The sequence below is a fragment of the Drosophila simulans genome, chromosome 3R, assembly GCF_016746395.2.
Source record: "Drosophila simulans strain w501 chromosome 3R, Prin_Dsim_3.1, whole genome shotgun sequence".
Taxonomy (NCBI): Eukaryota; Metazoa; Arthropoda; class Insecta; order Diptera; family Drosophilidae; genus Drosophila; species Drosophila simulans.
Window position 1 is genome coordinate 11,297,076 of NC_052523.2, and position 24,559 is coordinate 11,321,634.

At 43.1% G+C, this 24,559-nt stretch overlaps 5 protein-coding genes across 5 annotated transcripts; 3 read left to right on the forward strand and 2 right to left on the reverse strand.

The window, feature by feature from the left end:
- Positions 1 to 634: 634 nt before the first annotated feature.
- LOC6728037 (insulin-like growth factor 1 receptor) lies at positions 635 to 4,284 on the reverse strand. Its single transcript, XM_016175335.3, has 7 exons — positions 3,496 to 4,284; positions 2,880 to 3,417; positions 2,674 to 2,821; positions 2,217 to 2,612; positions 1,937 to 2,153; positions 1,628 to 1,884; positions 635 to 1,559 (listed from the first exon to the last, which is right to left on the reverse strand). Exons 1-7 carry the CDS (start codon positions 4,045 to 4,047, stop codon positions 1,061 to 1,063), a joined length of 2,607 nt encoding a protein of 868 aa, XP_016034654.1. The 5' UTR covers positions 4,048 to 4,284; the 3' UTR covers positions 635 to 1,060.
- A 14,758-nt stretch (positions 4,285 to 19,042) lies between these two features.
- Positions 19,043 to 19,940, forward strand: LOC6728038 (V-type proton ATPase 21 kDa proteolipid subunit). Its single transcript, XM_016176709.3, has 2 exons — positions 19,043 to 19,201; positions 19,261 to 19,940. Exon 2 carries the CDS (start codon positions 19,280 to 19,282, stop codon positions 19,916 to 19,918), a length of 639 nt encoding a protein of 212 aa, XP_016034655.1. The 5' UTR covers positions 19,043 to 19,201; positions 19,261 to 19,279; the 3' UTR covers positions 19,919 to 19,940.
- A 1,540-nt stretch (positions 19,941 to 21,480) lies between these two features.
- Positions 21,481 to 22,635, forward strand: LOC6728039 (40S ribosomal protein S5b). The gene is made up of 2 exons (XM_002103355.4): positions 21,481 to 22,117; positions 22,377 to 22,635. The coding sequence occupies exons 1-2, from the start codon at positions 21,593 to 21,595 to the stop codon at positions 22,542 to 22,544; spliced, it is 693 nt and encodes a 230-aa protein (XP_002103391.1). The 5' UTR covers positions 21,481 to 21,592; the 3' UTR covers positions 22,545 to 22,635.
- A 105-nt stretch (positions 22,636 to 22,740) lies between these two features.
- LOC6728040 (V-type proton ATPase 21 kDa proteolipid subunit) lies at positions 22,741 to 23,497 on the forward strand. Its single transcript, XM_002103356.4, has one exon. The coding sequence runs from the start codon at positions 22,788 to 22,790 to the stop codon at positions 23,424 to 23,426; it is 639 nt and encodes a 212-aa protein (XP_002103392.2). The 5' UTR covers positions 22,741 to 22,787; the 3' UTR covers positions 23,427 to 23,497.
- LOC6728041 (RRP15-like protein) lies at positions 23,446 to 24,433 on the reverse strand. Its single transcript, XM_002103357.4, has one exon. It carries the CDS (start codon positions 24,316 to 24,318, stop codon positions 23,482 to 23,484), a length of 837 nt encoding a protein of 278 aa, XP_002103393.1. The 5' UTR covers positions 24,319 to 24,433; the 3' UTR covers positions 23,446 to 23,481.
- Positions 24,434 to 24,559: the final 126 nt, after the last annotated feature.

The following is a 24,559-nucleotide window of genomic DNA, read 5'->3' on the forward strand; positions in this document are numbered from 1 at the left end:
AGTAACCCCCTTTGGAGTACTTCACTCGCGACCTCTAAGGTAGTTAAATTGCGCGTCAGTGTCAGCGGCAGAATTGAAATCCTTTTCCTCTGCAGGCACTCTGAGCGTCCTTAGCTCCCCGCATCCCGCTCACCCCTCGCCGCTCATACTTAGTCCTGCGTCAATCACGAACCGCTTTTCCCCATTGAGTGGGACACGTTTTCATGGAACTTTTCCAGCTGCGCCGAAAACTTGGCCACAAACAAGGCGACACATGACACGTACTCGACTTGACTCCACTCCACTCCGAAAGCAAAAGCATCGTCTCGACCTAGTCCTTTTCCGCCCAGTTTTCGATGGTGGGGATTAGTTCTAGTTTTTGTCAGTGTTTTAAAGTTTAAAGCTCTTTTGCGGCATATTTGCATATTAAGTGGCATGCGTTGGAAGTTCCAGGCAGCCTGCTGTTGTTAGTTTCGCCTAGGCTTATGCCATGGCCAATCTCGAGAGAAAGGTAACCGCTTTTCGGGCCAAGTTGAGGATCTCAGGAATCACTGCTGTCAGTGAGGGTTTTTCCCTTTGAACGGTTTCTGGCTCTGGCACACATTGCAAGGACGTGCGGCTAAGTCTGATAAGCTGATAAGTCAAATTAGCATGGTTTGATGAAAGCATTTGGTCGCTTGTCGAGGATTTGTTTGGCATTTACACATTTACAATACATTTGGAGGAACTACAGTCACTTGACTTACAATACATAGTTGGGCCCATATGACACGGATTGTACTTAAACATTTTAACAATAGTCAATGTTAAAAACCGAAAAATATGAAAAACATATTGTAATAACTTATTAAATAATTTCTAAATAGCAAAACTACCACAAATATAGTTTTGGAAAATAAGAGGTCTAACGGTCTCTCTTTGTCAAGTTTTCAAGAACACTAAATAAAGATATAGTAAATGTTAAACAAGTGGAGTTTCCACTTTCATCATCATCAGTTTTCAACACGCCTATATCCTCATATGGGTCTAGCATTTATCACTTGTCAGCGGATACAGAAAGTCTGTGATTTAGGGATCTCTGCTAAACACCCTTGATGAACCGCTCCAGTTGGATGCTGGCAGTCTTGATCACAGCCTCCGCCGGAGTTGAGCACCCGTTGACCACGCCCTCGACGCAAGCCCGTATGGTGATCCGGTAATGGGTTTCCGGCTCCAACTGGGAGAGGCGGTAAAAGTGCTGGTTTCCCGGCAGTTCGTAGCCACTCAAGGGCTCCTCAGCCATGCATTTTTCCTCCACTTGTTGGACCACGGATGCGTGGGAGTTTTGGCACTTGGGCAAGGCATGTCGGATGGTGTACTTCTGCTGGTCCAAGTCCTGGAGATCGCGCTGCTTCTTCTCGCTATTTAGGCGATAATTCTCGTAGTTAATTGCAGCCAATCTCTCCTTAGCCAAGGTTGCATTTGTGGGAGCCGGAGTGGTTGTGGGCGGTCTGGTGGGCTCATCATCCTTCCTAATGGACAGCAGGTGCTCATAGTTAATCACTTTTTCGAACTCCTTTCTGCGATAGTCGTGATTGCGCCTATAGATGGTATAATATTATATTATTTCTATTGAATCTTCAAAGAATACCATATTTTCCTAACTTACGAAACATAAATGAGATTGGGCAACGCATCCTCGTAGGTGATTTGCTCTTTGTTGTAGTAATCCTCGTCATCCGGCTGAGGACCTGAATAGTAGGGCAGTACACCAGCGCACTCACAATCGATGTCTTTAGCATTTTCCAGTTCAATATTCACATAATTTTTGTCCTTTGCCTCCTGGGTAACATTGATATTTTCGGCGGTTACAAAATAATTTTTTATGACTCCATTCGGACGACTCGGTGGCCACCAGTGGAGAAGCTGAAAAGGAAAAAGTTTTAGAGCTGAGAGATATATTTTAAAAACTACTCACAATCTGAGAACTGATTTCCGAGTTGCCATATATTCGGAGCACAGGACTTGGCCTATCGGGCAGCGTCTGGAAGTAGCCGATTTTCGAGTAGGCATCTATCTGAATATGATATTCGGTTCTGGTGAGGGTCTTCACAAAATACGCATACTGTGTGTAGGGCTTCAGACCGCTTATCACATGACGTCGACTCTGGTTGGGCACAACGTCCATCAGCCAGCTGCAAAATTATAAACAGAATCACTGTAGGTAAACTTGGTGAGGGCGAGGAGTCCACACCCACTTGTCATGACCGCAACCATGCCGACCATCGTACATGGTCACGTTTTGCACCGGGGCTTCCTTGTAGTGATACGAATATCCTATTAGCGTTTCCATGCCCTCCCAGTCCATGTAGTCCAGAATGATGCGTACCGCAGTGGAATTTAGGTCCTCCACTTTGGGATTGAGGGAGCGTACCGCGTCGCCACAAATCACGCGCTCGCCGTTCGAATTGGGGGATACATCTGCCACAGATATATTTTCGCCGCTTTTCAGGGAGCCCTGTAGCTGATGGATTTTCTCGTAGCACAGGCGGGGATTCAGGTGAAAGAATAGTGTACCGCGCTGAATGATCACCAGGTGATTGGGTGGCCAAATGTGCTCCAAATGGTAGTTATTCACCACGTACAGGGCGTATCTTGAAATGAGAAAAATAATAATATTAGAATTTCAATACAATTTTTGCCCCTTAAACTAACTTGTTTTCCACCAGCTTATCCCCTCTTATGGCATCCAAATTCTGCAGAAATGTGAGCGACATCAGCTGCGCAGAGTGTATGACCTTCAGATACCCAGTGATCTCTTTAACACTCGCCAAAGCATTTTCCAAGGCATCGACTATTTTCTCTGGAAAATGAATTATATAAGTGAATTTTAGATAAATCTTCTATGATATGAAACACACCTTTAATATTGGTGAGTTCGATGGTAAGTGAACCATTGATGGTCACACAGTCCTGTAAAACTTCCAGGTCGGCAGCGCTCTTCACGTGAAAATCGCCGTTGCACTCCACCTGGCAGTGGATGATGCCTTTGGCGTCCAGAATCTCTTTCTGGTTTCCCGGACACTTTTTCACACACTGATAGCCGCGTATGAGGGGAATCCTTCCCAATTCCCGGCACTCCCTGTGACTTATGCACCTCCTCTTGTTTATTTCATAGCTGGCGACACACTGATTGACACATCCCATTCTTCCCTGGTAGTTTGCACACAGGGAGCAGTTTTGGGAATAGCAACCAGTTACACAGTTGTGATCACAACACTTGCCCGCACTATCACATCCATTTAGGCCACATGCAATGGGGCAGTCTTTCAGTCTGGGCGGTTGGGGGCGAAGTTGTGTCGTATTCACGTTCCAGCAGCGCTCCGAGGAGTTCCTGATGAACTCGAAGTCCGCTGACAGGCTGCCACACAAGGGACACTGACTTTGCGGTCTGTTGTGCTGTGGGTAATAAGAAAGTTATTTATCCAATATTTGCCTAATATTAAGGAACATATTCCCAAAGATATCTTCACTCACTTTGAGGGAAAAGTGATGCCGAGTGGCATTGCCCATCAAATACATCCAATCGACGGTTTCCACGAAGCACAGCAAGGGATTCGATTCGACGCGAATGAAGCCGCTCTGGATGCGCAACAGCTCCACCAGGCCGAGCTCCCGGAGATTGCGATTCTCGTAGACCACCACGGAGTACTGATCGAAGAGGAGCTCCTGACCACGAATGATACGCAGCCGTGGGAATATCGCCTGCAGGCTGATCAGACCCGTGCAGCGATACACCATTAGGTAGTCACTGATCTCGGTCACATTGCTGGCCAGCGAATCCGTGCTATAATTGCCGGATACATCCGTCAGATCCACATAGGCCAGTCGAACGTGACCCACCACATGCGTACAGTTCTGCAGCTTCCGCAGGTCCGCAATCTCATTTATCTCCAGCGATCCGCAGGCGGTTTGGTCATCGGATCTGGCCAAAACCGGCGCTGCGGCGCCCAAAAACAGCAATAACAGCGGAACTGTGATCGAGATGGGGATCGGAAGGGGGTTGGGAACGGGGAGCAGATGCCCCATGCTGCCACCTGACACTTCCAATTGAGAGCACTTGACCCGGGCGTTAAGGGGGCTTCCAATGGATCAATTAGCGCGCCCGCTTGAATGTCAATGTCGTTTTTCTCGCCCGATCGATCGGTTGAACTATATACATATATTTTTTGATATTTTTTCCGCTTTTGAAGAGAGCTGCGTTCGCGGCAACGATTCGATTTGGACTGATATGGCATTCAATTCGAACAGCGTTCTGTGCCTTCGATCTCTTTAATTAGCCTCTTCTTTCGGCATTCACTTTGTTTTGTTTTGTTTGGTTTTGTTTCGCACTGTTATTTCTTTCGTCTTCGTTCTCTAAACCCTTCGGCTACACCAGCGGAAAAACGTGTAGTTTACATGAAAGTATTAAAAATGTTCTAAATTTATAGAAAACCTAAGAAACATTATATTCTTAGCATACAGTAAGCGAACATATTGACTTAACACTTTCTTCGGCAAAATATCTTTAAAAAATATATTCATTAATTTCTTATAATAATAAAATATATAGCAGACTGTTTGGATCCATATATATATTTATATATTATATAAATATCTTCAAAAACCAGAACTATTTTTTCTACCCGGTGTATAAAAACTGCTCGAGAATGAAAATCAAAGGCGGTGGCTGTTGTGCGAGAAGAAGACCGATGATTCGATGGGGAGCAGTCTGGTAATATTTACGTTAATGAAAGTAAACATTTATGGGTATCGTAAAATAATATACATGCCGGTCTTGCTATTTGTTTGTTTCTAGTTTTCTCAATCAAATTAAAGCCCCTTAATGCCCTTTTGCAGTCAATTAAATAAGGGATTTACGAAACTTAAGATTAAAAGTAGATCGTATGATCTCTTACTTTTATAGATCGATAGGTATAGCCACAAATAAAATTCGAAAACTAGAAACCCTTTTGGAAATTCTTGGCGCGCCACTGTTTCATTTTGTTGGAGAGCGATTATTTTACGCATCTGTTACCTTTCACGTTTTTCTCATTGTCGTTTCCTTGTTGCCGGCAGCCGAAAAACACTTGTTACTTCTGCAACCGCCACAGCCCCTGCCACGCCCCCACTCCCCATGTGACCTTGCAACCATTTGCAAACCGGTTGGATCCTCTTCACCCCCCTACCCACCCTACCTACCCTTTGGCCATCTACCGGCGTTCTTAACCTTTTTCCCCAGAGTGCATGTCTTTGCCTTTTGTTTTTGCTTTTGCGCAGAAATTAAATTGCACCGGCGAACAATTCAATTAGAGTGAATGCAAAAAAACAGTGAAAATAAGAGCGAAAATGGGGGAAGGGGGAGGGGCAAAGTTCCAATCCAATTGGTGGAGTAGTGAGCATTGAACAACGCGCAATTGGCAGTTCATTAAGGTGCAAGTAACGCTCACGAAGCTCAATGGAATCGGAAAAAGAATTTTCTAAATTTAGTCAGATGCCAATTGAATACGCAGCTTGAATGATTGTTCAATAATAAAAAAAAAAGATAATATATTTATGTGTTAAATAGCAATAGCACAAAATTGTGCCGGCTTGTTATAAATATTTGAATGGTAAAACAGCATGAAAAAGTACCAAATAAATTTACATTTTCACTCAATTATGTTCATACCTTATAGAATAGTACTTTGAATGTGTCATTAGATATGTAGCACCGGGTAAAATCTGCATAATTCATATTTACTTAGTTATTACATCTATTTTCAAAAGGATTTTAAACATAATAATTTATGTTACCATCTCGATAATCCATTAAAAAATAGTTCATAATTGATAATATCATAATCAATGGTCGATATAGGCAGTAATTTATAATTAATAAGTATAGGGCTGTGAAATTTATCATAAAGCGCTATTATTAATCTAAAAAGCGCTTAAAGCCAACTAGTATATCTAAAAACAAAACTGCATCTATTTTAACGAGTGCAAAATGCACAAATTCACCAGCTGCGCCCACATAAAAAATCGCAGTAAACGTGTGAAAAAACCACACAGGCATAACTATCAATGATTTTTTCGTTAGCTGATGTGCTCTTTTTCTCCGTTTTCCCGCCACCACCCGCCTGTGAATCAATTTTCGCAGTAATTTGCAGAGCCTGCGCTGATGTGAAACGCGCGGAATTTAATGCAGCATCCTTTCCGGCGGCACGTCAAACTATGAGCAGCCCCACCATCGCCCACTCCCATCCCCCACCACGGAAGCCCCCATAACCAGGGGCGCCAATTATTGAATATGCCAGCAGCACAGAGGCGCCGTTTGAAGGGGGCAAGCAAAGGGGCAGCGGGAACTGACAACAGCCCTCCAGCGATGATGAAGTAGCTAGCTAGTATTTAATGAAAATGTTCTGCCACTGCGAAACCATTTTATTTTGTAGTGAAAGGAAAATTATTTAAACTAAATTTAACTTTCATTAGTTCTATTAATATATATTAAAAGCATCTTTAAATATGTAAACTAACTTTATAGAAATTACCAAAAATGGCATATGCTTAGCTACTTAAATGGCCTCTTTATTGCAACTAGTTTGTAAACTTTTCTTAAGCCAGATGGAAATTAAGATGGCTTTTTTGAGCAGAGGACCATCTCTGACTCACTTAATTCGCACGGGAGTTGCAAGATGGCGATGATGCGGAGGACTCCAGTCACCGGAGTATCCGAGGCGGCAAACACGTAACACCATTTTGCGGCGCGTGATGGGAATCGCTAGCGAGGACGTGTGCATATGCCTACCCGGCAAAAGCGGGAAAAGCTGGGAAAATCGGGAATACGGTGGAAAGAGTGAAGGGTTGGGAGAGTGGAATCGAGCAAACTTGGACATAAGTCAACCCGTGAGTAGGCGGCCCACGCACGTCCCTGCATTTAAGTGCCAAATTAGGAGGAGGCCTTGGGCGGCTTGCACATGGCTGTTGGCCATAAATCAAGCGGTCGATGCAATTTATGGCCCTGCCAATTCAATGAGCTACTGCCTGCCTGCTGTCTCATCATGACCCATTACCATTACCATTATGATAGCTGTTATTACGAACTCTACGTCTTGAGCCGGAGAATTAATTAAGTTTGCTGAAAAATGCAATCCGGCAAATAGACAATGTCAGCAGCTGTTCCTTCAGTCTTTCTTCCCTTTCAGTTGGAGCACTTGCATCCTGATTGATGTGGCACCTCGCAGCGGCTGACAGGATATTCAACCCGGCTGGCTGATGCAATTGGACACATGACAAAGCAAGCTGCATGGCAACTACTCTAAGACGTCCAAGAAGTTGGCCAAAACAGACCACACAGCAAACGCACTGGAGTTTCCCTTTACCTTTGGGATTACCAACAACAAAAACATTCTAGTGCAAACAATGTTACTTCTTAAGTAGTCATCAAAAATTACTTAAGCCATTTAAGAGGCGAGCAAGTGTAAAACACACAAGCTAAAATCCTTTTTAATTTGGTAAAACTATTACTTTAATTTCTTTGCCACACTTCATCAAATTGCATTGCTCTTCATTTGCACGTGCATTCCGTTAGCCTCAATTCAAACGTGTTTACTACAATTTAAAAAGCTGATTTCAATCAAGCTGCCAACAAGTCTTGTTCAACCAAATTGCGTTAAATGGAGTCCAATTAAAATTAAAAATGACAGCCTAAGAGTGTGTCCTTTAAATTCGAAAGTACTTCAATTAGAATGTCTTCAAATAATATCCTATAAATATAAAATTGAAATGAGATTTGAGACAGCAAGTAAATTAAAGGGTATACATATTGTAAAACAGATTCGTAGTTCTTGTAATATTTCCATTGCAATGAGCACTGAAAATTGCACATTGTACATTGTAAAAGAGCCTTGATTTTTCCAACCACTCCATTGCGCATAAACTTCACTCTTAATCAGATTTTTCCATTGTTAGCCTTTGCCATTTTAAAGGCATCTGCTCAAAAGCGTTTCATATTTTACGGCTCACCTCATAAAGCCGAAAGGTTGGCTGGCAGAAAGTCAGGACGGAAAGTGCCCTCAGTAACAAGGATATGGGCAACCTTTGTGCAACCACTTGCATTACGCATACGCCCTGTCGTCGCACAGATCTTCAAGTTTATGCTAAAAAGTCGCACACCGACGCAGCTGGCATGTGCCTCCTTGCATTTCACAATTTCCCCATTTTTATTTCAATATAGAGCATATAGAGCCCGTTGCTAGCTCCATTTTATGCGTTCCTTTCATGCAATGCAAATCGTTTTAAAAATAGTGTATTTTTTACACATTTTTATGCAACTTTTTCTGCCATTCTCCCTTTGTTGCTTAAGCACGTAATTTATGTATTCTTGAATGCCAGTGTGTGTGTGTGCAAGTGCCACAACAATTTGCATATGTGCGCCGCACTCAGGTGGCCATTTCTTTTTTTTCTTTTCTATTAGCCACGCATAAAGCTTAATTTATTGGCGCCTGCAGCCTGGAATTTTGCCCTTCCGTTTTGGCCAGGAAGTTGCAATCATTATTTTTTATAGCCTCGGTCACCCGCAGAAATTTGGCTATCAAAGAAAATTAATAATGAACAAAAGGAAAGGGTGAGCTGAATCTCTGGCATTTTCACTGCTGCGTGCCGCTGTGGAATTTTGCGTCCAGGAATGAGTGCAAAATATTTTACAGAGTTTAATCAGCCAGAAAATGTGGCAAAGATTTGTGCACCTTCCACACAGACATTTCATATTAAATATTTCACAGTGTGGAATCCGCATCTTTAAGCTAAGTTGGAGTAAAAAAATCAGCCATCTTACAATCCCAATTACAAGCGTTATTAAATTTTCGGCTTGAATGCGACTTGTGGTGTGTTGATGGCCAAATTAATTGCATATCTGATGGGGCGTCCAAATCCGATCTTTGGCTGATTGCTGAGACACGTCTGGTGCGCTCATTTACCATTTGCCACGGGCTTTGTTTGCCGATTTGAAACGGCATTGAAGGGCGGCCATGGGTGGCTGCTAATGCGCCCGAGTGCTAACTGCTTGGAAATGGATTGTCGGATTGCCGGATTGTCGGATTGCCGGATGGCCGGGTTGCGTCACGGATTGCCTGAAAACGATAGCAATGCATTGCGAACGGGTTGAAGGCACGGTTGAATGGTTCAATTGGGTGGAGGCTTGCAGTTTAAGGGCTGCAATCAGGCTTCATTGATCGAACAACAGGATTAAATGGCAAACACACAATTATGAAAATCAGAAAATGAATAAGACGAGCGTGAGATGTATGGAAAATAACTGACTGTAGAAACAGCAATCGGTTTATTAAAATTTATTATATCCCCAAACAAACTTAAAAGAATTGGTATGAAAATTCGAATTTACATTTAAATAGATTTTAAAATTTGAGGCCAATGGGAGAAAGTTTATTTCAAATGAAATTCTTCTCTATGAAATCGTTTTCTTTGTACAACTTCTCTATTATTTCCGTATTTTCAAGCGACAAGATGAAATATGCAAGTTTTGTTATATCCTTTATTTTCCAATCCAAATATTGTTAGCTCCAAAAAATGTCATTAATGTTGAGATAAATGGCTTTCAGATTCTCTTCAGAATATCCAACACAAAATCAAGATTATAACCTGGATAAATGAGAATTTCTGATGATAAAACTTTGTGAAAGTCAAAAATGCTTCACATTGCAAGTTTAATTTTTCTTAGCTTAGGAAACGAAAATTTGTTTTATTCTATTAAATATTTTTGCATGCAAAAAAACTCTGTCTAATTCTAAAGTAAATGCAGCTCACGTTTAAGCTTACAATTTTGTTCGTACCGTTCGCTTTTTAGTGGTTAAAGCACCTGCGGCCACGAGGCGTATACTTCATTTATTGGCCACATTTCTGGCACAATGCTTCACTGAGCTCAGTACTTTTCTGGCCAACGGAAAAGCCTAAGCTTAGCCAGAAGTCATGGAACGGAAGCTGCCATCGCGAGCTCGTAAACAAATGCGCACCTCAAATTTGTAAAGATTAGCAGACAATTCGCACACAGTCAACACGGCCGCATCTAAGCTGTCATCTGCCTTACGCCTCACAGCGACCACTCTACACTGGAAAAAATAACATAAAAATGCTTATGTTGAAAAAGAAACTAAATAAAGATAAAATGCTTCATTTTCAAAGGGCAAAATTTAAATTATGACACGGAACTTTAAGACTTTTTGTAAAATTTGCAATAAAACTAATAAATAGGTGAGACCTTTTTTACCCGGTGCATGGATAGCATTTTAGAAATAAGGGAAACAGGGCCCGGGATCCCGAGTAACCACCTTGTCTAATCTAATAGCTGCCGGCTGACAAACATTGACATTTTCTGTTATGTAATCAGACGCCCAAAGGTATGCCCAAAATACAAAGAACACGTGCCCGACACGCTCGCCACTCGGCAAAAGCTGCGAGGGGGTGGGTTGGGGTGGTTGTTGGGCAAAAAGCGGAGGAAACGCAATAAATTGTCGCATAAAAATTGATGTTTTATTTTCAGCTTCTTTTGCACTCGCTTGTCGCCTGCCGCTTTTCCCCACACAATTTTCCATTTTGGGTTCTGTTGTTTTTCGCTTCGCCTTTTGCTATGCAAAACGTGCATGGAAATCGCAAAATTCTTTTCGCTTTTTCGGTTAGCTCAAACACAAACAAAAGAAGCCGAGCAGAAAGTTGCCATTGGGTGGGAAAAATCCTGTGGACTGAGGATCATCGGGGGCATGATGAAACTGCTGAGTCTGACTTGTCCTAGATATATAGTCAATATATGTACATATATATCGCTGTGCTACTTACCAATAATACGAGTATTACATCATAATATGAATGAATGAATTCCTTAACTTATAAATAAACGTGCCTAACCTTTTGAAATTAGGCCTTAAAGCCTTAGCCTCCCTAAAAAGCCACATTTAAGCCAGGAACTTCTCCCCGTACGCTCATATTTTACACAAGATATGGGCGTGTCGTTTCTAAATGTAGTCAAAGCTGACACCTTCATGATTATTTGATGTCAGGCTGGGGTTATTTATAGGCAGCTGACATGACTATCGCCGGTTGAAAATGTGCCCCAGCAATATACATACATACATAGTTGGGAGTCGCCGTAAATAGACTGAAGCCGCTTATTTAAGCCAAGGGTGCCCCGAAAAATGGTGAGTAAATTAATATTTGCCACGTGTAGGACTTGGAATGCGTTGAGCGTTAACCGCAGGGCAGGCAGACACACACGTGAAAAATGTCGAATAATCCATTACGGCCAAGACAAGTGCCTCTTATCGCCAGACAGCCCACGCAGTACGCAGATCCCACGGAGGTGTTGCCGTCTTGGCCAAGTGGGAGTCCGTCCTTCCTTCACTCACTGCACTTTACAAGAACGGACTGTCCGCCCTTTTGTGTTGGACTCCCCAACATAAATTTTCCCGGGTTGCCAGTCAAATGATGTTCACTTTCGCTCCAAACCCACTGCATAACCTGCTGGCCACCTTGGAATGATTCCGAGATGCCCGGGGTTACTCCTAATTGATTTTGGCCCAAAAAAAATAGTATACAATCACATGAACGCGGAACACATGAGTTATCTTAATACTCTGAAGAAAAGTACCCCACTTTTTATGTTCCAATAGTAGGGTTTTCTGTTTTCTAAAATTTTTTATTCCTCGAATTTTCACAGCTTTTTATAGCACCCACACATGTCACTCCAATTTATAATAAGCCTTCATCGAAAAGATGTTGCCCAAGCATCAAGTGAGCAAACGATAACCTGACCCACAAATTCCAGCTAACCCAACTCAAATATTATGGCCAACTTCGTGCCATCTCGGCTAACAAGTCACGGCAGCCAACTCAGATACATACATATAGTAGAAAATGGGAAAATGGGGAGATGAAAGCCAAAATGAGAGTGAGATGTGGAAGAAGGTAACGCGATAGTGGAGCGGAAATTTGAGCAATGCAGCTAAATTGCGTTTAACCAAGCGAGCGGGCCAACTCGAACCGAAGGCATTCAAAAACCCAGAGCCCAAGCCCAATCCCTAACCTCCTTTCTGCCGGAACCGGAGAGCTCAAGACCCGGATGGCTAAGAGTCCCGCGGGCCAAGAACCACCTTCCTTTGCGAAGACAAACTGCGAGCTGAAAACATAAATTCTTGATTGCAATAGACGTCGACAATGTTGTCACCGCCGCCAGACTCGCAGGCATCATCATCATTTTGATGTCGCCACCTCATGAACTTGCGCCATATTTCACGCAGGGCTACCAATTCGAAAAGGAACACGCCCAGAAACCGAAATAGTGCAGCCAAATATAAATGACAAGTAAATTCCCTAAAAACACTGATAATATAACTTAGATTCGAATGACTAATATTGTTATACTACAACCCCTTTTTATGCATATTTATTAATCTTTAAATCACTTTTAATTTGCCAACACTGCTGGCAACCCCTTTTTTGGCCAAATTGCGCTGACCAAAAGTAACAAAGGAACATGTGACATCTGCGGCACATAAATAAGAAGACGGAGAGAAATGGCCGGTGTAAATTATTGCACGACAACATCAATTTCGGGGTCACCACCTCAGTGGAAACCTATTTATACAGGACGAAACTCTATCGGCTGCCCTGCAAAAAGCCTCCAATCAATGAGTTTCTCCTTTCTCCGCTTTTGGGCAAATTAAGTGCTTAAATTTCAATTAAAACTTGTACTTGAACTTCTTGGTGGGTGGTGGCAGGTTGAAGGAGCGGCACTTGGTTTAACCTCCCATCGCACTGACCTCATTAATGCTAAACATCCGCGATATTTTATAGTAATTAGAAGCAGTCAAATTGAATTGGCATTAGGGCGTGTTATGTTGCCAGGGATGGCCCGGCTATAAAAAGCAAATGTTATTAGGGTTAAACTTGGTAATACACATTCCTTGGAATGGAGGCAATTTGTTGGAAAATAGGCCTTGAGATTGGAGGAAGCGGGAAATGAGTTCATGGGATGGGAAAACCAGATCGGAGTTTGGGAATTTCCATAACAACATTGTCTGCAAGTGGTACTTAAATATCCCCTAATTGAATAGAAAAGTTATGGATTACGTGTATTAATGTATTTAGCCAAATCCGGAAATCTCAAGAAAGTAAAATGATTAAAAGCAAACAGTTTTGTTTTGGACTTTCCAAGGAAAATTAAAAGCAGACACGGAAACGTTTTGATTACAAATCAATGACTTTGTGAATATATTTGTATCACTTATTTTAAGATAGTAATAAATGCATTCTATTCAGTGGCTTGGAAGACAGAAATAATTTCTTGTAACACCAACCGAAGAGAAGAGAAAGGAAACGAAACGCAGACACGGCCACAATACAATTTGATTTCCATTTCGTGGGATCTCTGGCTTTGATTGCCGCTGACCTACTTGCTGCCTGATTACCCCACCAAACACGCACACACACACACGCACTGCTATGCGCCATAGACACCCCGCACAAACACACACACACGTAGACAATCAGGAGAAGTGCTCCTTGTGGCATAGTTGGCATAACTTACGGCGCATGCCGCATTCCTGGTTGGCAAATAACTTTGCATACTTTCGGCGGCACGGATAAGTCGCCTTGATTTATGCAGCAAACACTTTCGATTAATTGCCCACAGAACTGCGCTCATTGCACATGTGATATACAGTTATACGTATGTGTGTGTGTGCTTGTGAGTGTGGGGAAATGGAATTTTGGGCTGAAGATGATTTTAGGGTGGAGGAGGGGGTGGGCCAAAAGTCATCAAAACTATTTCATTAATTTGTTGCTCGGCTGCTTTGCTGCGGCCCAGAAGTCTTTAAAACTTTTGTTTGTTTGTCTTTGGCCAAAGTTTTAATCGCATTTGTTTGTCACTGCTCTCGACTCCATATTTCGATGGCAATCTGTCTCACTAACTCGGGACTTGACTAGCTGGCTTCAGTCAATATTTAACTTGTAAATCCGCATTTTAGACAAATGTTTGACTGGCGAACGAAGGACACTTTCATGGTGGTCGCTGCTTATTAAAGATTGATTAAAACACTTTGAAAATGACAAGAACCCTTTTTTGACTTACCATGAAACCCAGACACCTCAAACAGGAACAAGTTACAAGGAACACATTGATTCATTGCATCCACACACAAATCTTTCAGATACCTGCTGCACAAAGTTCAAGTACCCAACTGAAATATTTAAAGTATTCACTGTTTGACTTCACTTACTAGTGCAATTTCCAGTTGGGTCATGTATCGCTTATGCATAAACATCTGATTAACGTTTCTATCATTTTCAACTTGGCCCTGTAGCAAAACGATTTTATATTTCTGGCCAGCCTTCCTCCTCCGCTGAGCTGTCAACCGCACGGATACAAATACGGCTCACAGGGCGGATGGGTAATGTAGAGAACTTGGGACTTGGTAATGGGGCGAGTGCGGCACCTGGGGAGCCAAGGATGCAGCCAAACTGAACCTGGTTGAACTGCACCTGACGCACGGGCAAACACACCAAGGGCCAACTAGCTCATCCCCATACTGCCACTCGTTTTTGGACCAACACCCCCCGCACGCCCCTTCCATTTCCCCAGTTGCTAATGTAGTTTACTTACGCTGAAATATTTGCCTTGCCAAACTGCATTTCTATTCCGGGGCAGGTAGTCAATTTTTATCACTCGCTGGGAATTTGCATGCGGACATGGCAGTCTGAATCCTTGAAAGGATTGCTAAAACATTGGGAAGACATATAGATATTCGAGCTTTACTATTTAACACTAAAACCTTCTTAAATGATCAATTTTTTTTTATAAATTTATACAGATTTCTTTCTATATTTATTTACTTTCATTTACTTTTGGATTTCAGAATTACAGTGCATTCCTTAAATAAAAAACAGAGCGTGTCCAAAACAGCATTGGCAAACGACGATGACGATGCAATTCGAAATCAATAAAAAAAAAACCGACAGAAATTCAGTTCCTGTTTTTAGATAAAATTAAGATAATTATGTATGCTGGCGAATAAAAGGAAGTGGACAGGATCAGCCGCAAATTGCCGTCATCATTCTTGGGGCGACACTACCTTTTGTCCGGCTCTCTGCTCGCCTGTCCAAGACTTATGAGAAAGGCCAAAATGTCATGTACAACAGATAAAAAGGACACGAATACGGACGGGGACACGGACACGGCGGCTAATGACACAAAGAAGCCCGAACTGCAAAACAACTGAAAAGGATTCTACGAAAAAAAAGCGCTGCACTGAAAATAAACGTACGACATTTGATGACAGTATTAAACATAAACATATTAAACATGCAAGAAATATTACAGTCGGATATAAAAACTCTTGTATTATAAAATAGATTTATTATAAATGATCTAAGTTCTTATTCCCCCAAAAATCTATGGTACCATCCGATTACTTCAGTTTGAAGTTCATATTTCCACTATGCTTCCTTTGGTTTCTTGCTCCAATACTTTTCAGTGTGCCAACTGCGGAGGACGAGAGTAAAAAAGGGTTATAAAGCTCGGCTCCCTGCGAACTGCTGCCTCCTTCACCCCTTTTATCTTCGGTCTAGGCCATTATTGTGCTGGCTTTATTGTTTTTTGTGCCTTTGCCATCTTACTCATTTCGCTGTCGCGACTCCTTTGCCTTTTGTTGAATTGAAACAATTTGTCACTTTTTGGCCAAGTGCCTGTGGCTGCTTTTTTGTTCAGCCGAGTTAGCTGAACCTGTATTCATCTCCTTTGTAGTTAATGAAATAAATGAAGAGCAAAGCGCAGATGGGCCCACAAAAGTGTACATAATATTTTTGACAGTGTTTTATTGCAAATTGCCAGTGCCAGTCGGTTGGTTGTTCCAAAATTATGGACTTCCTGATTAGCCATAAGGTAAGTTAAATTACCAGGATACTGCAATTTAGCACAAGTAAAAACATATTCATTTGCGAACAAATTCACAGATGTTGATTGCATTATTTGCACATACACAAGTGGAAAATGAGAATATACCCACATATCCAACATATGCTTAAAAACACTTTATGAAGTGCCCTTTCAGCCAGTCAGTCCATCGATAAATGGCTATAACTCGATATATACAATGAACTGCATTTCATTAGCGAACCGCACTTGCCACGTGTAAAAACAGCAACAAATAAATATAAAGAGTGGAAAAATCAATCGGACTGGCAAATTTCACTGAATTCATTTGCATAAGTTACGGACTGACCATTACATTACATTTCAATACATTAAATTAATGCCAGACGGCCACTTAGAGCAAATAAAATAAAAGCAATTGAGTTTGCTCATTCATACAAGCAGTTAAAGGCCATTCGAAACAAAAAAAATAAATAAAAATCCAGCAGTTAAAACAGATTACATTCGTTTTCGGCTTCGGCTTTCCGGAAAATCCAAACAAATAAATAAGATTAAGGCCGGATATGACGGAGATGGGGCCAACTTGACCTCCGACGGACCCGCTTTATCCCAAGACAGCCACTGAAGCTCCAAGTCCCTTGGCCGTTTGATCTGCTGCTGCATCTGCCACCCACTCTCCACCTGGCCTCCCTTTGAACTTTGCCCAATGGTCAGCAAATCGGCCTAAATGCCCGAACAGGAAATCAATTCTCAACAGCCCCTTGTCTTCGTCCACGCCCACACAGGATGGACCACTCTGAAGCAGGTCCTTTTCCCTTTATCCTGACCAACACCTGGCCAAGTGCTAGTTCACTCTCTGAATATGGTAAATTCTATTAAACTGTTTTCATGGAATATTAGATATCCACTTTTAATTTAATTCCCACATACATAACCCTTACATTTGCAAATCTTTTAACTCAAGTCGCTTTGGTGACCAAACATTTTCCTGAATGCCTCTCCAAATTAGCCTTCCATATGTCTCAGTCCAGCGGTAGGAAGTTAGCACTCCTTACAAGTTCATTGTGCCCAGGACTACTTCAGACGCTTCTGCAACAGTGGATGTTGCACATTGTTGGGTGCTCATGTCTGGGGCACGCTTCAAATGCAACATTGCACCGGAAAGCAGCGGAAGGCCTTTTATATGCCCGGCCAACTTCCGGTCCATAGAAAACTAAGCTCTGTTGCCACTGGTGCACCATAGTGGCAGGTGAACAAAAGGTGTGCCCTTGCATATGCCTCATTGTTGTGGTTTTTTCCGCAGTCAAGTGGAACATAAGTGTGGCAGGCCTTAAACTTGACAAATTGCTTCCATACTAGCTGGTCACCAAAGGGGTTTAAACAAATTAAAATTAGTAATTTTTGTCTATAATTTCAACTAATATTCATTGCACAAAGCTCTCCTTACTTTTCCACTTCTCTAAACAAAAACCCCAACAGATAAGCCGCACACTAAAATCAGTCGAGGGAAAGAAAGACGCAGGTTAATGGATTTCTCTTGTGATATTTGACTTGACCCAGACCCACGACCATTCCGGCTTATCCGTAGACATCTCATTTTATTCATTCTTTATGCGCGTCGTGAATTTTTCAAGTGAAAAGTTTACATTTATTATCGTGAGTGTGGAGTGTGGGGCTCTGGAAAAGGGTGGGGCCAAAAGGGCGGGGGGCAAACCTGTCCTTCGAGGGACAACAAACAACACATTACGTTTAATTGAATGTTGCGGTTGTGTCGCCTTTCCGACTTTTTTTCTTCCGTTTCTTGTAAGACATTTCATTCTCCGGATCCCTTTAGCTCACTTGTTTTACACTCAAAAAAGTATGGAGTATATGTGGAGTATATCTTATGAAAATCAAAAAGTTGGGCTCAAAACAATTGTTATTTGAAAATAGTGCACGTGTTCAAATATTAATCAATATTTACCTATATATACAATATTTATTATTTAAAAAAATTTAAAATCATATGTCTTAATATTTTTCAAGTGTAATTGTGTATGAAAGCCTGACACGCGCCGCGTGCGAAAAGAACAGAAATTATAATGTAGTGTAAATATTTAATGATGATGTGGCTCTAGATTACGCTACCGTCACGTGGTTGCTGTTAAACGTGCGTCCCATCCACAGCGGAATCTTGACCTGACCCGGCCCTTTCCCGGCCAAGTCAATGAGCTGAGAAAGTCGCTGGCGACAGGACAGTTTTCCGCGCGTAGGCGCAATTCCACGGTGGCCAGTGAACTGCAAACAGGCCTCCGACTGCTGATATGCATACAAAAAACAAAGGCGAATGAAAATAAACGAGAGCTTCGCCATTTATATGGCAAAATTTAATGAGTGTAAATAAAAAATATTACCTATCTGAGAGCCAAACATTTACTACTGATAAATCTTTTTGGGCCAAGAAAGTTACAAGAAAATTGCATTTGCAAAGAGGCAGACATTTGAAACTGTCGCTGTCCGTAATAATATAAAAATGACATAAAAGGTATGCAGTCGTTCAAGTTATTGACTCCATAAAAGCTTATAAAATCGGGGTTAGATCGTAGAAACTAAAATTTATTTGCTTTAGATGTTTGACAACCTTAGAAAAATTGAAACCTTAGAAATAGAAAGCTAATTTTACACATTTAATAAATGATATTCTGTCACTTTTTATTAATAAAATGAAACATTTAACTTTGAATTAAAAAAAATTTATTTAAAAGCAAGTTTGAATGGGTATGCAGAAATGAAAAGTAACCGCTTAAATTTAAATTCAAAATTGCACTAATGTGCTAAATCATATCGATTGCTGATACTAAATCGATATCGTTTTGACTTATGGTGTGAGGCCATGCTGTTAGTTCACTGCTAGGGTGAGTGCCAATGCTAAGAAAGCTAGTACGCACTTTTAAGTTTTCGCAGCCAAAATGAATAGCTAAATAAGAAACACAGATAAATAACAAATATGTTTTAATGTTCATATATCGCAATATCGGGAAGAGCTATTGATTTATTTCCCCTTGGCAGTGGCAACTGATCATCATTCTAGCCATTTTCCCATTGTTGATTAGAAGCGTACGTTCTGGCTACAAAATAGCCAGCTGACTATCGCCGCGCACGGTTGTGTTATCGCACTTATCGAGTGGCGTGATTATTCGATAGCGAGTGATAGAGAAAATGTACGTCATGTGATTGTGGATTCTTTTTTCGCACGGAGCAGTCACCTGTCGGCCAAGAAAATACAATTACGCCTGCAATTCGGTGAGTGTCAGCTGGAAAATTTGGAAATCCGGACGTGCTAACGCTCCCCCGATCCGCAGACAGTGAACAAATAGCAAGATGGCGGCCCAAATACGCACCGTGGTGTCCCAAACGTTCCTGTGGCTCTTCCTCGCCGTGGCCACCATCCTGACCCTGTACTTCGTGATGACGGGCAAGGGCGAGCGGGTGAGCGTGGGCTGGTTCCTGGCCTCCTCGAACCCGTACATGTGGGCCTGCCTGGGCATCGGACTCTCCGTCTCGCTGTCCGTCGTGGGCGCCGCCCTGGGCATCCATACGACGGGCACGAGCATCGTGGGCGGTGGCGTGAAGGCGCCCCGCATCAAGACCAAGAATCTGATCTCGGTCATCTTCTGCGAGGCGGTGGCCATCTACGGTCTGATCACCGCCATCGTTCTGTCCGGACAGCTGGAGCAGTTCTCGATGGAGACGGCCCTGTCGCAGCCGGCCATCCAGAACACGAACTGGTTCTCCGGCTACCTCATCTTCGGCGCTGGCCTGGCCGTCGGCCTGGTCAATCTGTTCTGCGGCATCGCTGTGGGCATTGTGGGTTCGGGTGCCGCCCTCTCGGACGCCGCCAATGCTGCGCTGTTCGTCAAGATCCTGATTGTGGAGATCTTCGGCTCGGCCATCGGTCTGTTCGGCCTCATCGTGGGCATCTACATGACCTCCAAGTCCAAGATGGGCGACAAGGAGTAGGCGCCGTCGCCAGCCATCCAGTGTAAGTGTGAATCATCGCAGAGACAGCCAAGGTCAAGAGAATAGCACTCGCGGTGGAGCAACTGTCCCCTTATCTCATGTATGTTGCATTGCTCGGTTCGCGTCTAAGAGAATATTGTAACGCACTTGTTTTTGCGTCTGATGAGCTCAGTAATAAGTTCATTTATGAGTTATGCATCCTCTTAAATGCATTTTCTAAGCAACAGCATTCCATCGGTTTTGCGAGTGCTATAGTCTCGACCTCAGCCAAACTCAAGTCATGAAATAAACTTTTACTCTTCTCCTGCAGCCTTCGCCCCTCCATTATCATCACGAAGAACAACAATCAGTCATCAGAGCATTCCCCCATCCCCATGCAGACACGCACGACATCAGTGTTTGCGTATTTTTTGGAAATTACGACTCGCTATACGCAGTTACTGCTTGCAGGAGACGCCCGACAAACCGAAATCCGATCAGCCGAAACGCTTTAAACTAGGACTTAGTTACTTATTAAGATTATAGTTGGTTAAGTTGGCAGTTGGTTTTCACGCCTCGCACGCTCGCAGTCACCAGCATCACTCAATCGACTGTGGAGTGTGCACGGTGTGAAAACGACCGTGATTTGTTTATTTAATTTCTTTGCCAAACGAAAGACATCGTGTGTGTGTGTCCGTGTTTGATTTTAAGCAGTTTGTTATGTTTGTTTCTACGCTGGCTCTTCGAAGGCTAATTCAGAATGTATTATATTTACTACCGCAAAACGATAAACTTGTATATTTCAAGCTACTGTTTGAGGCAGCAGTTGTAGAAGGTTGCACAGTCGCATTATTATTATTAGAGAAAGTATTCCATATTAAAACAAATAAAATATATACGTTTTGTTTATCAATATGTGTGAGAGTGTGACTACGGCGATGGCTTATCAGATATCAGAAGCACGCGCTAAATTGTTATGAGTGCGTTACACACATCATCCATACATATATATGGCACCAATTTCCTTTATCAAATGGTTTTAAGTTTGGTGCAAAAGAGGGAATGCTATTATTAAACAAGCCCTGGAACAAGGACGAGGGATATACTATTAGGAAATAAACAAGGTAGAGGGATATACAATTACAAATTAAACTTGTTTGAAACAACTTTTCGTTCAGTGTATCAGTGCATAATGGGAAAGCAGAAATACTGCTGGGCTTATGTTAAGTCAGCAGTAAAATGAACCCGAGCTTTTGCTGCATTTGTTTATCCAAGTATAAATGTATGGTGATGTGCATTTAAATTATGCGCATTATTGTTTCATTCGCGTCTTCAGCGACTTCGGAAAAAGCAGTCTTACGGAACTAATTATCAAAGCTAAAATAAACAATAATGTTCTTAATCTAAGAATAAAGTTTTTAACAGTATATCGGTGCAGTGGACAATAAGAAAAGTAAAAGTCTATAAATTTTATTAAAGAAAATAAAAGATAACAAAAAAAGAAAATCCTGAAATTTGAACCCGCGCCAAATAGTCCTCAAAGTTGGCAGCCCTTTGGCGCAGTGTTGTATGTCGCGGCCATTTTGAAAGTGACAGCTCCTTTTACCGTTTCTTTTGCATCCTCTTTCTTTCCGCGCCGTACGCTTCGCGAAGTCGCACGCTTTTTGAGATCTAGCTTGATTTAATTGCCCCGAAATGGCCGAGGAAGTGGTGGATGCCAGCAGCCAGGATGCGGGCCAGGTGATGCCGCAGGAGGAGGAGGGCTGGGCCGAAGATGTCGTGGCCACAATGCCGGCCCAGGAGGTCACCGAGTGGCCGGAAATCAAGCTTTTCGGGCGCTGGGCTTGCGACGACATCTCCATCAGCGACATCTCGCTGCAGGACTACATTGCCGTGAAGGAGAAGTTCGCACGCTACCTGCCGCACTCCGCCGGACGCTATGCGGCCAAGAGATTCCGCAAGGCCCAGTGCCCCATCGTGGAGCGCCTCACCTGCGGCCTGATGATGAAGGGGCGCAGCAACGGCAAGAAGCTCCTCGCCTGCCGCATCGTCAAGCACGCTTTCGAGATTATCCATCTGCTAACCTCGGAGAATCCGCTCCAGGTCACCGTCAACGCCATCGTCAATTCCGGTCCGCGCGAGGACTCCACGCGCATCGGACGCGCCGGCACTGTGCGCCGCCAGGCAGTCGATGTGTCGCCCTTGCGTCGCGTCAACCAGGTAAATGTATTCCCATTCCATAAAGTCGTATGAAGTTAAAAATAGTAATTTTTAGGGAACTTCTTGTTGTTAAGAAAGTTACCTACTTAATTCTTATAGACACTTGGATCTTCTCCCCTTAACTTTAAAATAAAAGATAACACATACTAATTTAAATTTTAATAATTTAAAAACACTAGCAGATAGTTATTTTTATCCATTATAATAAGTCCAAATAGAAATAGCCACAATAAAGTTAATAACTGAATGCTTTTTGCAGGCAATTTGGTTAATCTGCACTGGAGCACGTGAGGCTGCCTTCCGCAACATCAAGACGGTGGCCGAGTGTCTGGCCGATGAGCTGATCAACGCCGCCAAGGGATCCTCCAACTCCTACGCCATCAAGAAGAAGGACGAGTTGGAGCGCGTGGCCAAGTCGAATCGTTAAGATTTTCCACATTTCCATGAATTGATAACCGACCTACATAAGTTGCTATGTAATCATTTCATCTTCTAACTAAATACACAAATGTATTTTATTCCTTTTGTTTTTATTGGCATACATTTCTACACATCATTTAATTGTTCTATTAGCATTGATTATTCTGTCAGTTCGAAAAGATTTCTTTCAACCGTGCCAACTTAAAATCGATTTTTAGATTCTGTAAACTGGAAGCTTTTCGCTTAAAAGATGATCTCTAAGATGAGTTTTGGATTATTCTTTGTGCTGTTTGTACTGGGTGCCGCCTCCTTGGGCGCGATTGGCATAATCCTCTCCAACGTGATGGTCAATATGGGTGAGCGCATGGGGCTCGGCTGGTTCCTGTACACCTCGAACCCCTTCCTGTGGTCCGGCATGGGTATCTTCCTCGCCTGCGCCCTGTCCGTTCTGGGCGCCGCCAGTGGGATCTACATGATTGGAAGCAGTGTGGCTGGCGGCGGAGTGCGATCGCCTCGCATCAAGACCAAGAACCTGATCTCAGTCATCTTCTGCGAGGCGGTAGCCATCTATGGCCTGATCACGGCCATCCTGCTTTCCGGCAACGTCAACAAGTTCAGCAGCATGCGTCTGATCACCGACAGCACGGTCATGGCGACCAATATGTTCACCGGATTCGCTACTTTTGGGGCAGGTCTCTGCGTTGGAATGGTGAACGTGGCCTGCGGCATTGCTGTGGGCATCGTGGGATCCGGCGCTGCCCTGGCGGATGCGGCCAACTCGGCGCTCTTCGTCAAGATCCTCATTGTGGAGATTTTTGGCTCGGCTATCGGACTGTTTGGCCTGATTGTGGCCATCTACATGACCTCCAAGGCGGAAACCATCAATTAGACCATTATATGAACACAACTTAATTGAAAAGCTAACATTTATTTGGTAATTAAAGCTATTCCTCCCCATCATCGTAGTCGCTGTCATCAGCTTCATCATTGTGACCCTCCTCGTCGTCGTCTTCCTCGTCCCAGTGCTTGATCTTCTTGTTGGTCATGAAGTCCTCGCGCAGCACACTCCATTCGGACTTCTTTTTGCCGCTGGAGCCCTCGTCATCGTCGTCGTCATCCGTTTCCTGTTCCTCTTTCTTTACAGCGTTATCTACGGGTGTGGATTTGGAGCGCTTCCCGCTCATTAGGACGTCCAGGAACTTTCGCTTGTTGATGTTGTTTAGCACTGCATCCTGTCGACTGTCCAGCGGACCCGCTTCCTCCAGCTGCTGCTGCAGATCCTTCTGCTGGATGCGCACGGCATTGAAGAACTGCACCACTCCACGAGTGGCCACTTTGCGGAGCGTTCGTTCACGCTCCATGTCCTGGAAACTGGGCTTCACACGCAGCTGGAGGGGCACATTTTTGCGCTGCTGTTTAGTTAGCGTGGCATCCAAAGCAGAGGCCTGCGGCTTCTCGTCTTCATCGTCGTCGTCGTCGTCTTCGACCTCCTCATTGACATCAGCTTTCTCGATCTCAAAATCGAATCCTGGCTTTTTGTTGGTGGCGGCTTTCTGGAATCGCACAGCCGCCTGGCTTTTTTTGGCTCGAGCTAGCACGGTTTTTTTCTGGGTCTTCGGCTTGGTGGTCTTCAGAACCTTCAGAATGGAATCCGCCCAGCCGGCGTTGCCCTTCGCCTCGCCGGCCGAATTCTGGCTGCCCTCAGACTCGGATTCCTCAGGAGAGCTGTCGCTCGCAGGAGCAGGTGTCTTTTTAACACGCTTCTCAGTCAAAAGAGCCATATTTTGAGAGCAGACAAGTGGATTCAACTTTAAAAACAAAACGAGCGTGTTTATCACGTTTTTAGAGATGGCAAGTGTAGCCAACAGGTCGCACTATCGGCAAAACTATTGGCAACTATATTGAAGAGGGAAAAACTGAAAACTACCTTTATAACTAATTACTTTAAAAAAATATATGAATTAAAGCAAATATTCTAATGTGCTTAAAAGGAAAATATCTGAAATTTATTTAGCTTTATGT